General features: G+C 40.7%; 2 protein-coding genes and 1 long non-coding RNA gene across 20 annotated transcripts in view; 2 read left to right on the plus strand and 1 right to left on the minus strand.

Annotated features, from left to right (window-relative positions):
* The window catches only part of LOC141773870 (uncharacterized), a 143,462-nt gene extending 141,229 nt beyond the window's left edge, over window positions 1-2,233 (minus strand). Inside the window, exon 1 of the long non-coding RNA XR_012595196.1 lies at window positions 2,113-2,233. This is a non-coding gene — a long non-coding RNA (uncharacterized LOC141773870). The remainder of the gene's footprint in view (window positions 1-2,112) is intronic.
* Window positions 1-3,467, plus strand: part of dlg5a (discs, large homolog 5a (Drosophila)) — a 59,985-nt gene extending 56,518 nt beyond the window's left edge. For all 6 annotated transcript variants that reach the window (XM_074645973.1, XM_074645975.1, XM_074645976.1 and 3 more), the window contains 2 exons: window positions 289-398; window positions 504-3,467. In XM_074645973.1, coding sequence (XP_074502074.1) covers window positions 289-398; window positions 504-607 — 214 coding nt within the window. In that variant the 3' untranslated portion in view covers window positions 608-3,467. The remainder of the gene's footprint in view (window positions 1-288; window positions 399-503) is intronic.
* Window positions 3,468-10,535: 7,068 nt separating this feature from the next.
* The window catches only part of kcnma1a (potassium large conductance calcium-activated channel, subfamily M, alpha member 1a), a 182,607-nt gene continuing 179,960 nt past the window's right edge, over window positions 10,536-13,182 (plus strand). For 5 of the 13 annotated variants that reach the window (XM_074645992.1, XM_074645979.1, XM_074645982.1 and 2 more), the window contains exon 1: window positions 10,539-11,763. In XM_074645992.1, coding sequence (XP_074502093.1) covers window positions 11,470-11,763 — 294 coding nt within the window. In that variant the 5' untranslated portion in view covers window positions 10,539-11,469. Of the gene's footprint in view, window positions 11,764-12,838; window positions 12,860-13,182 lie in introns of those variants that run through there. The other 8 variants (XM_074645991.1, XM_074645980.1, XM_074645981.1 and 5 more) reach the window with 5 other exon arrangements.

Genomic DNA, 13,182 nt, shown 5'->3' on the forward strand with positions numbered 1-13,182 from the left:
CACTGCACATAGAGTAAAGAAATATTATAAAATGTATAAAGTTAAAGTTGTGATAAACTATCATTTGCAAAAAATATTTTGATGAAAGCCAGAATGCCCTCAGATGGCTTAAAGAAAGAACGGGACGTAACTTGTAACAGGGCGTGTAACTTGAAGTGGGTCTTGCAGGCCGCAGATTGATAATATTGGAATATAAGGAAGATGAGTGTTCCCTGGTGTTGGATTCATACCTCAAATGCTCTGATCTGAATGACTATTCTCTTTTTCTTTTTTTTTCTTTTTTCACAGGGAGCAGAAAGATCCAGTTTATCTGCGGGACAAAGTATCTCAAAAACATTCCAAGGAGCAATTTGAAAGTGCGCAGAAGATAGAGCAAGAGTACAGCAAGTTCTTCACAGGTTTGTATGCCATCGAAACAGCATGGACCACAGGCAATATGCCCATTATGTGTCAGTCAGTACTTTTCTTTACACTGTGATAAACATTCCCCTCTGTGTTTTCAGGTATCGTCCAAGGCGGCGCCCTCCCCTACATTTGCACTCAGATCATGACTATAGTTGATCAAGAACAAAGTAAAGTCCTGTGGACTCCCCTCGGCTGCCCCTAGAGGAAGACCGGCTGCCACTACAGCGAGCCGCGGCTCTCATCTCCATTCCCCAGACACTAATTAACCCCTTCACACTACACCAATAGGTACACTACAGTGAGCTAGCTTTGTAAATTATTGATATTTTTTAATTTTGTCTTTTGTCTTGATTTTATAATCAGAGCCTCCATTATGTCTGATGTGCTCCGGAGCAGGTTAGTAGCACTGGATCTCCACGTTAAAAGTTCAGTCTCTAAGGGTTTCTGGTGGTGTATTTGTAATGCTGCATTATAAGCGTCCGTTTACAGTCAAAAAGACGAGTCTGACTATTGGTGTTCGATATTTGCTTGAATGCGTGTCTCCCCCCCCCCGCCCCCCCCCATGTGTACACAAACCTCAACACTAATGAAGTTCAGCCACCCGCTCACCCTCCCGTGTACCAAACGACATTTGTGGTTTCCCCTACAATTATGCACCCGTTTGATGACGACGACTGACAACTAATTGAGTGTTTGTGTGTGAGTGTGCAAGAGAGAGAGAGAGAGAAAATTAGAATTTCGCTCACAATTGTAACGACAGTTTCAGCTGAATTGTGGCTGTTTGTTAGCATGAATACGACGCTATAGAAATGGAATGCCAGGATTGGAAATCACATTCCTCGTGGTGTTTCATCACAAATGTGCAAAAGCATCAAAACCTCTTGAAGTATGTAGCTTACTGAACCCTGACTGCCAGCAGTGACGGCCATGAAAACTCAAAAACACATCAATGTTCGCTCTATGCATTGTGTTTCTATAGTAGCTGGGTGTGTGGACAGTTTATGGGCCTTTCGGAAGTGCCTTCGGAGAAGAACCCTGATCTGAAACCAGCCCCTGGTCACGTAGCCAGGACGTTTTAAAGGTACTATTGATAACATCGATATATATATATAATCAGCTACTAGATGTCACATTCTCCCTCCCCCGCTCCGTTGCATTCACTTCACAACAAGTCGTTGCCAGGCACTTAAGTCAATCTCAGCCATTTATCCATTTTTTCCACACTAACTGATGACACAGAGATACCACGTGATACCAACATTGGATTAGTATTGACTCACAAGCCTTGTTAGGCACCCGATTTGACTGATCATTAAGTAGGCATTATCAGTCACTATAAGCACCATAGATGTGGGTCATTTGGGGCCTACTACGACTACTGAACACAAACAAAAAGGCTTCTTTGGGTTTAGGCAATAAAACTACAAGGTCTTTAGGTTTAGGCAAAAAAACTAAAATTTCTTAGGTTTAGGCAATAAAACTACAACGTCTTTAGGTTTAGGCAAAAAAATGACAACGTCTTTAGGTTTAGGCAATAAAACTACAACGTCTTTAGGTTTAGGCAAAAAAAAGTCACATTTAGGGAAAAACACGCTGTTGTGTTCTTTTATACCTTCTTTCGGCGATCTACCATGTGAATAGATGATAAAACCTACTAGTAGGCGTAGTAGGCCCGTATTGACCCACATCTATGGGGCTTATAGCAACTGATAACACATATTTAATGGCCTGACAACCAAACTTCAGATATTTTCCACAGAGATAAACAAAACATGGATTTTGGACCCGCCAACATTTTTTAAATGATTAATTCACAATCATAATAATTTTTTTTATTTGGCACCTTTCTAAAAGTTCTGTGGATGTTATTATTATTATTTTTTAAATATTCCATGACGTAAAAATGTTATCAATAAGACCTTTAAGAGGATTTCTCTCCAAGATCCAAAGCATCGTCTTGCCCATCATCATGGACTAGATGATTTTGGGGCTGATTTGAGACCAGTACAGTGTAGAGCGCATGACAATGGTGAGGTTTTGAGGGTAGGCCGAAGCGGCGGCCAACGGGTTAACTCCTCAGAATGCACTCCAGGGCTAGACAGACCACTGTGTAACTATCATTCTATCTCCTTAACATATATTTAACAACAATATAGAGTATAACATATACAATATGCAGATACATCTGAAAACAGAAAAGAAACACATATATATAAATATATATTACATGTATTTTTACTAGGTCATACGCCTAGGAATGTCTGGCGGTCAAGTCATGTCTTAGCAGGTATTAGCATGTTTTTTTTTTAAAGAATTTATTTTTTTGTGGTTGGTTGTCAGTCACTTATCGATGTACTCATTAAAAGAGACACTATGAAGCAAAATTTGCAGGGTATTATCTTAAAGGATTTTTCTCTGATCTGTTTAAATGTTAGTGACTTTTCATTGTTATTTAATTGTATTTTTTATTCCGGAGGCAAAAAATATTGAAAAAAAAAAATATTCTGCCCTTCCTCGAAACCACATCCTGTATCTTATTGTGCCAAAATCCACTAAGGCAACTTTATCCTTTTTACTTCTGTTTTGCACTTGTTTACCTGTTAACCTTAAACATGTAACTGTTCCTAGGTTTCCAGTAGACTACGACTAGGTACTATAATTTCTACTGTAACTAATTCACCTTTTTATCTCTCGCATCAGTTCCTTACATTTCATTGATGGCCTTTTTTATTCTTAATTAGAACAAAAAGGATCACCTCTTATTTGAATTATTAAAAAGGGATCTATTCTTGCACAGTTTTTCAAAGGAAAATTGGTCCACGAGTTTGACTATTGGGCTAAAAGAGTAAGCAGAAGCAAACTGTAATGTTACTATTTTTCTGAGTAGATAGCAAATGTTAAAGCGAGAGAGAGAGCGAGAGCGGGATACAGCGTGAAATGGTTGTATCTTTAGAAAAGAGTGTAGATGCCAGGTACTGATTGAACTTTTCTTTTATTAAAAAGAATGTGATTTGTATGTTGAGACATTAACATGAGAATAAAACTCATTTTCTGTATCACAATATGGACTCAGGCTGAGTTTTTTTTAGTCTGACACTGAAAAAGTGGAATGATTGCATTTTAGGGCTGTCAAAGTTAAAGCGTTAACGCAAATTTATTTTAACGTCACTAATTTCTTTAACGCAAGTTGCGATTTTTAGGTTGTGGCAGGCTCCGTTTTAAAGCTAGCTAAATATAGCCCCAAACTTAATGTGAAATTTTGGTGAGGAACACACTGACAGCTGTTGTTGCCTGTAAGGCTTGAGTTTGACATGTTATGATTTGAGCATATTTTTTATGCTAAATGCAGTACCTGTGAGGGTATATGGATAATATTTGTCATTGTACAGTGTTGTTAATTGATTTCCAATAATAAATCTATACAAACATTTGTATAAAGCAGCATATTTTCCCACTCCCATGTTGATAAGAGTATTAAATACTTGACAATTCTTGAACATTTTGAACAGATACATTTGCGATAAACTATGGACAATCATGCGATTAATCCTGATTAAATATTTAGATCGATTGACCCTATTGAATTCATATTTTTCTCCTCCCACACCCTGTTTGGTAACACTTTATAATACAGCCCGCGATGGTGTATTTTTCCAACATCTACCAAATATTTTCTGTAAATGTCTCGCTGAAATGGGACAGTGTCCTTCAGAGATGGAACTTATGAGGATGAAAGCGAATCCATTTCGTTGAAAGCAGCAACAAATGAAATATGTGGCAGATGGAATAGCTGTCAATTTCTGAGTTGAGATAAAGTAGTGGGACAATATCTGCCAGGATCTCAGAGAACAAGAGCGATAAAGATGTGGCCTTGCCTCAGCATTAAAGAAGCGGCTGCACTCTTGGGTTTATATACACTTTTAAAAGCCACTGTGGCTTTATTTGTTCTTCAGCAGCACTATGATCATACATCATGTTTTGCTGTTTGATGGTGACAAGTCAATGTGGGCTGTCTTCACACCAGAACATTGAGTTCAACATGCCCAAAAAGGATTTAGTGCAGGCATACTGTATGGTACTTAAGTGACTTTATTTAATCAGTTAGTCATATTTAAATCAAAAGGGGACATATTAAAAACTCAGTATTTCAGTGCTTTTGCACACACATTTGGGTATCTGGAGTGTCTACCAACCCACAAACTGTGAAATAAAACAACCCAGTCAGTTTTTTGTGGGCTGTCTAGATCAGAAAACAATGTGATCCAACGAGCCGTTCAGATTTGGTTCCCCTTCCTATGTCACAGGCATGCTCATTAGAATATATCACCCACAGCTTGAGAACTACCGTTGCAAAGGTGCACCATATTTTTCTTGCAAGCCAATCAGAGCAGACTGGGCTTTTTCAGGAGGGGGGCTTAAAGAGACAGGCGCTAAAACGGAGCGTTTCAGACAGAGGGTGAATACAGGTATATTTAGACGGACAGAATGAGAAAAATAATGGGTTTTTTTAACATTAAAGCATGTAAACATGTTCTAGTAGAAACCTATAATGCAAGAATGAACCTGAAAATGAGCATGAAATGTCCCCTTTAACCTGCTTAACAGTAGAGCCTAGATGTCGGCAGTAGAGACTTGTGAGCACCCATCTTCTGAGACATGCTCTGGAGTGATGCTATGAAATATTATTGGCGATGAATAATATACAATATGTGTAATTTTAGCCTTATTTGATTTGAACATTTGATAGCATGTTATACCACTTTTTCTGTCTTTTTTTTCACCTTTTATTAGGGTTACAAACTACACCAATAAAACTTGCAATTACTGTCCATGCATTCTTCATTGTCTGCACTTGTCAATGTGGTTCTTAATTCAAATTATCATCATCTTCTGATGTACGTCATCCACCAGCAGAAGAATTTCTTCACTGCTCCAGTTTAATTTTCTTTTGTTTCAATTTCAGCCAATTTCCCAATATTTAATAACTATTTATGCATTGATATGCAATATTAGATTGCTGCTAATTTCACATGTTTGTTCCTGCTGGAATTATCAAAGAGTTCACACTAATGCAAAGAACTTTTTCAAAAATTAAAATCATACATTTTTGCAAAAAAAACTATCATATATAAGGATTTTCCTAAAAGAATGAACAATATGGCAGATTTAGGGTGAATCACTGTTTCTGATTGGCTATTCCTGCTCAGAATATGCATATAATTAAACGTGATCATTTGAGCGTTCTACTAAGCTGTAAGAAGGAGAAAGTGTCTTAATAAATGTTTGTGTTTGAATTTCTTATACTCAGCGAAGAACTTTTTTTTACTGGCACTCTTACGTGTGATTCTTAGAAGTCTGATGAATATGTGCCCAGGCTCAGGAACATGTATTCAGTCTACACTCCAAGAAAAACTCATATTTCTGCAGCATTCTGTGAGAGTTGTTTTCCATGCAGTTGGACAGCCTTTAGCTATCTTGCTGGTTGATTGGGTGCCTTTAGCTCGAGGTTGTTTCCTCCAAGCGCTGCGTCCGGGGTCACGTAGTCCTCTAGCCAATGATGTCACAGTGGATGACTACCCTCCAGCTGCCCTTGGGGTTTATTGGGGCAAGAGAGCGCCCAGTGTCTTCAAAACATCTCCCGATGCCTCAAACTGCCTGCTAACTCGGACCTTATAGTTGTTCATTGGTGAAAAACTCCTTACTTCACACTAACATACTGCTATGTCGTGTCCCAATTCTTAATGTCCTCCAAGTACCCTCTTGCCTGTTTTAGAAATGATAGGGTCTCCAGCCCTCCTGCTGAGGTGTCTGTTTCAAGACAGCTGCTGACAGCTCAACCGAACTTGAGAAGTCTCACGTCTGACAGCGAAGGATCTTTGTGGTCCACGCTGGCGAGCCGTGGCCTTTCCCATCTGAGTGCATGATGGGATGAAATTATCTTGTTTGTCCTTCTGCTGGTTCTTCAGCACATCGACTCATCAGCATCTTCAAATGTCCTGCGGGATTACCACCTGACTGCTCTCGTGTTAATCTCCTCGTCTGTCAGCACACTGAGACCCTCCGGGTAAAGTTCTGCTGGCCCACAAGGAACCACTCGCCCAACAGCTGACCCCTCATGGCGGGGGATGATCAATCCATTCGAGTCCCTTCTTCTACGGCTGGCAATAAATGCCAGCGAGATTTATTAGGACACATGAAGTATGTAGCATGTGCTGCTGATGCTCTCACTTTCTGTGACCTCTGCGGGGGCGTATTGTTGCTTTGGAATTTGGATCTCAGTTGGCTTGTACACTGTATGGAGTAAGATTCCCTGTTTGTTATCCATTTGTCAGAGAATAATGAGTATGCAGCATACATTATATGCAGATATATTAGTAATTTATGTGTGAATCATCAACATGAACACAAAAGTTAATGCTCTCAAGAGAAGTCCTCAGTTAACCTGTGATTTACACCTCACTCGTTTCCTGAAAATGACTTCACTTATTAAATAAAGATGAGCATTAATAAAACATTCATCATCATAGAGCATTTGGAACTGTCGGCTTTAATATTTCCTGACTAGTATCACCTTGGTTCTGGCAAGAATTTAAATTTTTTATGCAGTGTTTGGAAAAAATAAAAATGGCGGCGGATCATCTCATGAGGATGCTGTAGAGCAGCGTTGTTTGCATTTAAAGGGGAACTACGGCCATTTTCAGAATTCATACATGTTAGTCCTATTATCTAAGACAGTCCAAAAAATATTAGTAAACATGAACAACTCTCCCAAATACAAAAACCAGAGTGCTAAAACTCAAACTTGTGATGTCATTGGGTATAAAGTGAGAAACTGCTCCATAGACAATGAATGGTTAACGATGTTCTATCTAGATGACACTGAGAGCACCGAGGGGAATGATCTGAGTATATGGGAACATTTTCTGTCAACACTACAATATAATAAAGCTCAATTGGGTATGAAAAAGAAAACAAACATTGTTGTGGGTCCATAAAATCAGTCTCCCATTCATTGTCTATGGAGCAGCTCCAGACTTTAAACCCTATGACATCACAAGTTTGAGACTTACTTCTCTGGTTTCTGGCTTTGAGAGAGAGTAGCTCATGTTCACAAATATTGATTGAACTTTCCTAGGCCATGGAAATAACATATTAGAATTCTTAATTTAGGTGGTTTACCCCTTTAAAATGGTACAGTTCACCATTTTTCCAGCAGGAGGACGACTTCAGAGCTGCTCTTCGAGGCCCATCGCTTGCTGATCAGATGCTGTTCAGTGGTACCACGAGTCATAAATCAAGCTTTACAATGTATATAGAGTTGTATGTTCAAGTTGAAACCTTAGTCTGGATTTGATCTTGGTGTTTTGCTGCAGGGTCACTCTGAATCAGGAGGAAATTAGGGAACAAACATCAGTGAGCTTCAAAACATTTACAACTTGTTGCATCCGAGTTCATTATTGTTCTATAGCTCTGGTGGATAGCAGTGTTGACATGCGCTGCCTCTATTCTGTAAGTCAAAATACTTAGACATTCATAACTCTGAAGTGCTATAATCTACTGATTCCCTTGTCTTTAGTGTTTTACAGCTCGCCCCCCCTCCCTGGTTAAAGGATTCTGTTACAAAAGCTATTTCTGTAGAAGCACTAATATCTCCCAGACAATAAATGACTATCACAGATCATATATCTTCACCACACCATGATCTGTGCTTGAGAAGTGTCATAATTCCACACTTCATGGGACATTTATTAGGGAACTTATAAGTATACTTGCTGATATTTGGGATAAGACTCTTGAATTACACTTTTCACTTAATGGAAGCATTCAGAAGGACTTCAGTCAGATTACTGAGGGTTTACTGTAAACCACACCCAAGAAGTCTGGAGCCTTGTGACACAGGTGGCTGTGTGCACCTGCCTGATCTGGAGCTCAGGGGTCAGTGGTTATTCAGGGCCCCGAGCCAGCTGTTTCCCTCCATATCCTCTTTGGTCCGGCCGGCTGGCTACTTGAGGGGGCATCCGCCATAAACCACTGCTAGTCATGCCTTACCGTCATCACCAATCCACACCTGTTTTTGATGTAATATGTGAGCTGGAAGTGTGAGCGTATTACAGTAATTGAATTGGAAGGACATTCACAACACCCCTCCTCTCCCCCCCTCTGTGTATTACCCATGTTGTGGGGACATAAACCGGTTTACACAGTCACATTGTGGGGATTCGCCTTTCTCAAATGGGGACAAAATGCACGTCCATATAACAGAAATCATTATATTTTAGGGTGAGGACTTGGTTTAGGGTTAGGGTACGGTTAGGTTTAGGTTAAAGCGGGGGTAGGCAGTATATTTTTGGCATCATTGGGCAAAAATTCCATAATAACCTTTCAGCATATTGTAATTCAAGTGTTCTAAGAGAAAACTAGACTTCTGCACCTCCTCATGGCTGTTTTCAGGCTTTAAAAAGCCCGTGACGGGAGACTTTGGCCAATCAGAGGTAATTTCAGAGAGAGAGAGCGTTCCTATTGGCTGTGCTCCGGCTGGTGGGCGGTGCTTTGTATTTCCTCAACTGATCTCAACATGGCTGTCGGATCACAAACTTTCGCATCTTACAGCTAAACAGAACTACAAGATGTTTCTGAAAACATTTGAAGTGAAAAAAATACCCATTACAGTAACAGAACATTGATTCATATTTGATCAGCGGTGACTGTAGTTTGACCGTTTGATCGGAATTCGCGAGTGATTGACAGCTGCTCAGAGACGTCAAGGCTCCAGCTCGGCTCTGATTGGGAGCACCGGAGGACACAGAGGACACATGATTTTTTTTCAGATTACCTGTCTCATGCACTACTAGGTTTTATAAAAATAACTTTTTTTTAATCATATTTGCTTCATTTCTACCCACTGCAGCTCTAAGGTTAGGGTAAGGCCTGGGATTATAGGCAAGTAGCAGTTAGAGTTAGAGTGTCCAGGAAATTAATGTAAGTCAATGTAATGTCCTCAAAAGTCATGAAAACACCACCGTGTGTGTGTGTGTGTGTTTATCAAGTGCATTTCTCAAAATGAAAACAGGGACGCCCATCACCACCCATGGATGGATGGATGAGAAGCCACCGGATCAGTAATTGAAAAAGAGGGGAGCACTATCCTTAATGAAAAGTCAGTATACAAAAACATCCCCACAGTGTTGCAGACAATGAGAAGTAACCTCCTTTTATTATACCCACTGCCTATAGGGACTCATCATTTCACTGGGATGTTTATATAGTCAGCTAAAATGGATCACTGATCGATCATATATATACACTGTTAAGAATTTCCCAGTAAAATAACAGTAAAGAACTGGCAGCAGGGTTGCCTTTATGTTACTGTAAAATTAACATTATTATACTGTCGCTGAAATGTACAGCTTTGTACTGTTAATGAAAAATACAGTTTGAACTGTTTTTTTTTATAATTTCACAGTATTTTACAGTTAATTTACTGTTTAAAGATACATTATATAGCTGTTTTTCACCTTTCTTTTACATTAGCTTACTGATTTGTTTTAATGCACTATTTAGGTTGTTTTTTTTACATACATTTGAATAAACATTATTTTCTGCCTAGATGAATAGACTTAGCAGGTTACAGACAAGAATAGTCACACTAAATACAATTAAAGGCACTTGTTAGGAAAAAGGCTATAATAGACTTGTTGACACTTTTCCCAAAATGTCTGTCTCTAGCTGGCTACAAGCACAGAATGCAAACCATAACAACATGGGAGTGAAGAACAGAGATAATTCACTGATTTTACAATCATGTACAATGTACAAGCCTCACAGATAAGGTCCCAGAATTAAAAAACTACTGCATGAAACTGTTACTGATGATACTTTAGACAGCTGATCAGCAGTAAAGTGCTGTTTTTTAAAGACAGCATTATAGTTCAGTTAAAAAACAGCCTATGAGTGTAATTTAACAGGTTTTCTTTTGTATTAACAGTAAAGCACTGTTTTTTTTTTTAGCAATAACAGGTTAATACTGTTGAAATCCTGCTGTAAATTAACAGCAATTGTTTACAGTGTAGCTTTGCTTTTCAAAAAGCCGCCTCGTTTTCTTTTTGGCGACGTGCGTCACTCGACTGGCGCGCATCAAAAGACGCAAAGGCGCAATCGTGTAGCCTATAAACCAGTCTTCTGCATTTGGAACAAAACGTCGCGGTCTCTGTCCATCTTTATTATTATTAGCGCTCCGCTCCGCCCTCCTACCTGTAAATCTCTCTCTCTCGCCTCTGGAGCGGATCTGACAGGCGCTCTCTCTCTCATTCTCTCTCTCTCTCTCTCTCTCTCTCCCTCTCTCTCTCCCTCACTCTCTCTCTCTCAGCTGGCTGCTCTGCTCCGTGCCGTGCCGTGCCAGGGCTGCGGGGGGATTGAAAGGAGACGGTGCCATCCACCCGAGCTCCGCTGCTTTTTACGCAGAACTGACAACTGAAACCGCACCGCGACATCGTGTCGTCTGGAGACAGCTGGACACTTAAATCATCTCTCTGTGCGTCTTTTCTCTCTGTGCGTCGATTGACTCGTAAAAGAAAGTGAAATCGATCGATCGACTTCTCACCCATCGACAGGATCCCTTGAATGGAAGACGGCTAGAAGAGAGAGAGGTCGCAGGCAAACATTTCCTCACCGTCTTTATTCCCACCACCACCACCACAACCAGACGCATCATTCATTGGCACGCCTCGACGGGCGGCACACGACGCGCAGTCTTCGCCATGGAGCCAGCAGAAACCCCCTCATCAGACTGTTGAAAAGCTTCGTTCGTCGCTATTGCGGATTTAAATGCCTCTCTCCAAGGGCCACCGACCTGCTATTTCTGTCCGGTTCGCGTGTGCGCTGTCTCACGCTGTCAAACAATTCACAGGCTGTTAAAAAAAACCAACACACAGAACTCAATAATCGGTGGTGGGTGAAGACACACAGCTCAAGAATTTTTTTATTTTTTTCCCCCCAAGCAAATATGGCTGGTGAGTGTGGCTGTGGACGCTGGCACAGCAGGCTGTCCTCCTCCAAGGCTCCTCGATGCTAGCCGAGGCAGGTGGCACCGTCCCCCATGGAAGCGACAGCTCTATGAGGACAAGCAGCATCAATAGTCACAGTAGAAATCCGGACTCCTCGATCTTAATCTCCAAGATGGTAGACGTCGTCATCCCGTTCTCGTCCGAGGTGCCCTGCGACAACAATGGCCAGCGCATGTGGTGGGCATTCCTTGCCTCCTCCATGGTGACGTTCTTCGGGGGTCTCTTCATTATCCTGCTGTGGAGGACCCTCAAATACATGTGGACTGTCTGCTGCCACTGCAACGTCAAACACAAGGTATATATGGCTGCTAAAAATCACCTTATATTGTGTTTTTCCTATGTGACACTTCTTGCGTAATGGCCCTTTATTGTGTGACACTGAGTTTGATGGCTTTCCTCATCATCTGCACCAGTGAAGTGCCCAAGTGCATCCCTTTGAATATGGTTGTTTATTATCCTGTTGGCTGTGTTTACCAGCTCCCACTCTTGAATGGAGGTGGGTGGTGTTGCATGTCCTATGATGAGAGGATAGCAGTTCCTTCATTTTTAATTTTGCCTACATCAAAGTAGCCTTGACTTCTATACATGTGGACTGTCTGCTGCCACTGCAACGTAAAACACAAGGTATTATGTGCTGCTAAAAAAATCAGTTATATACTATCACCCATATACTGTGTTTTTCCTATGTGACACTTCTTGCGTAATGGCCCTTTATTGTGTGACACTGAGTTTGATGGCTTCCTCATCATCTGCACCAGTGAAGTGCCCAAGTGCATCCCTTTGAATATGGTTGTTTTGAGGGGGGCATCTGCCATAAACCACTGCTAGTCATGTCTCACCGTCATCACCAATCCACACCTGTTTTTGACCTAATATGTGAGCTGGAAGTGTGACTGTATTACAGTAATTGAATTGGAAGGACATTCACAAGACTCTGTGTATTACCCATGTTGTGGGGACATAAACCGGTTTACACAGTCACATTGTGGGGACTCGCCTTCTCCAAATGGGGACAAAATGCACGTCCCTATAACGTAAATCATTATATTTTAGGTTGAGGACTTGGTTTAGGGTTAGGGTTAGGTTTAGGTTAAAGCGGGGGTAGGCAGTATATTTTTGGCATCATTGGGCAAAAACTCCAAAATAACCTTTCAGCAAATTATAATTCAAGTGTTCTGAGAGTGCATCCCTTTGAATACGGTTGTTTATTATCCTGTTGGCTGTGTTTACCAGCTCCCACTCTTGAATGGAGGTGGGTGGTGAAGCATGACAGATATATGGGTGGGATGAGAGGAGGAGCTGTTCCTTCATTTTTAATTTTGCCTACATCAAAGTAACCTTGACTTCTATACATGTGGACTGTTTGCTGCCACTGCAACGTCAAACACAAGGTATTATGGCTGCTAAAAATTTGTGGTATGTATCATATACATAACCACTGATGCACATATATCCTCCTGAGACCCATCCCATTGACATGTGTCTTCTGTAGTGGACATTTTGTCCACATGCATATCCTCTTACTCTTTTGACTTACTCTATCAACCCCTGGTGTCTTGTAAAGAGGACATCCTGGGCTTTCCAGTGATATGGCATGTGTTTGTTTTTTTAATCAAGTTGAATGTATTCTTGGTTTAATATCACTCTACGGCCATAATCTGTTCATCTTTTTTTAAGTCTTTTCACACTGAAATAGTCCTGTGGTCCACTATAC

This window comes from Sebastes fasciatus, chromosome 9 (genome assembly GCF_043250625.1).
Source record: "Sebastes fasciatus isolate fSebFas1 chromosome 9, fSebFas1.pri, whole genome shotgun sequence".
NCBI lineage: Eukaryota > Metazoa > Chordata > Actinopteri > Perciformes > Sebastidae > Sebastes > Sebastes fasciatus.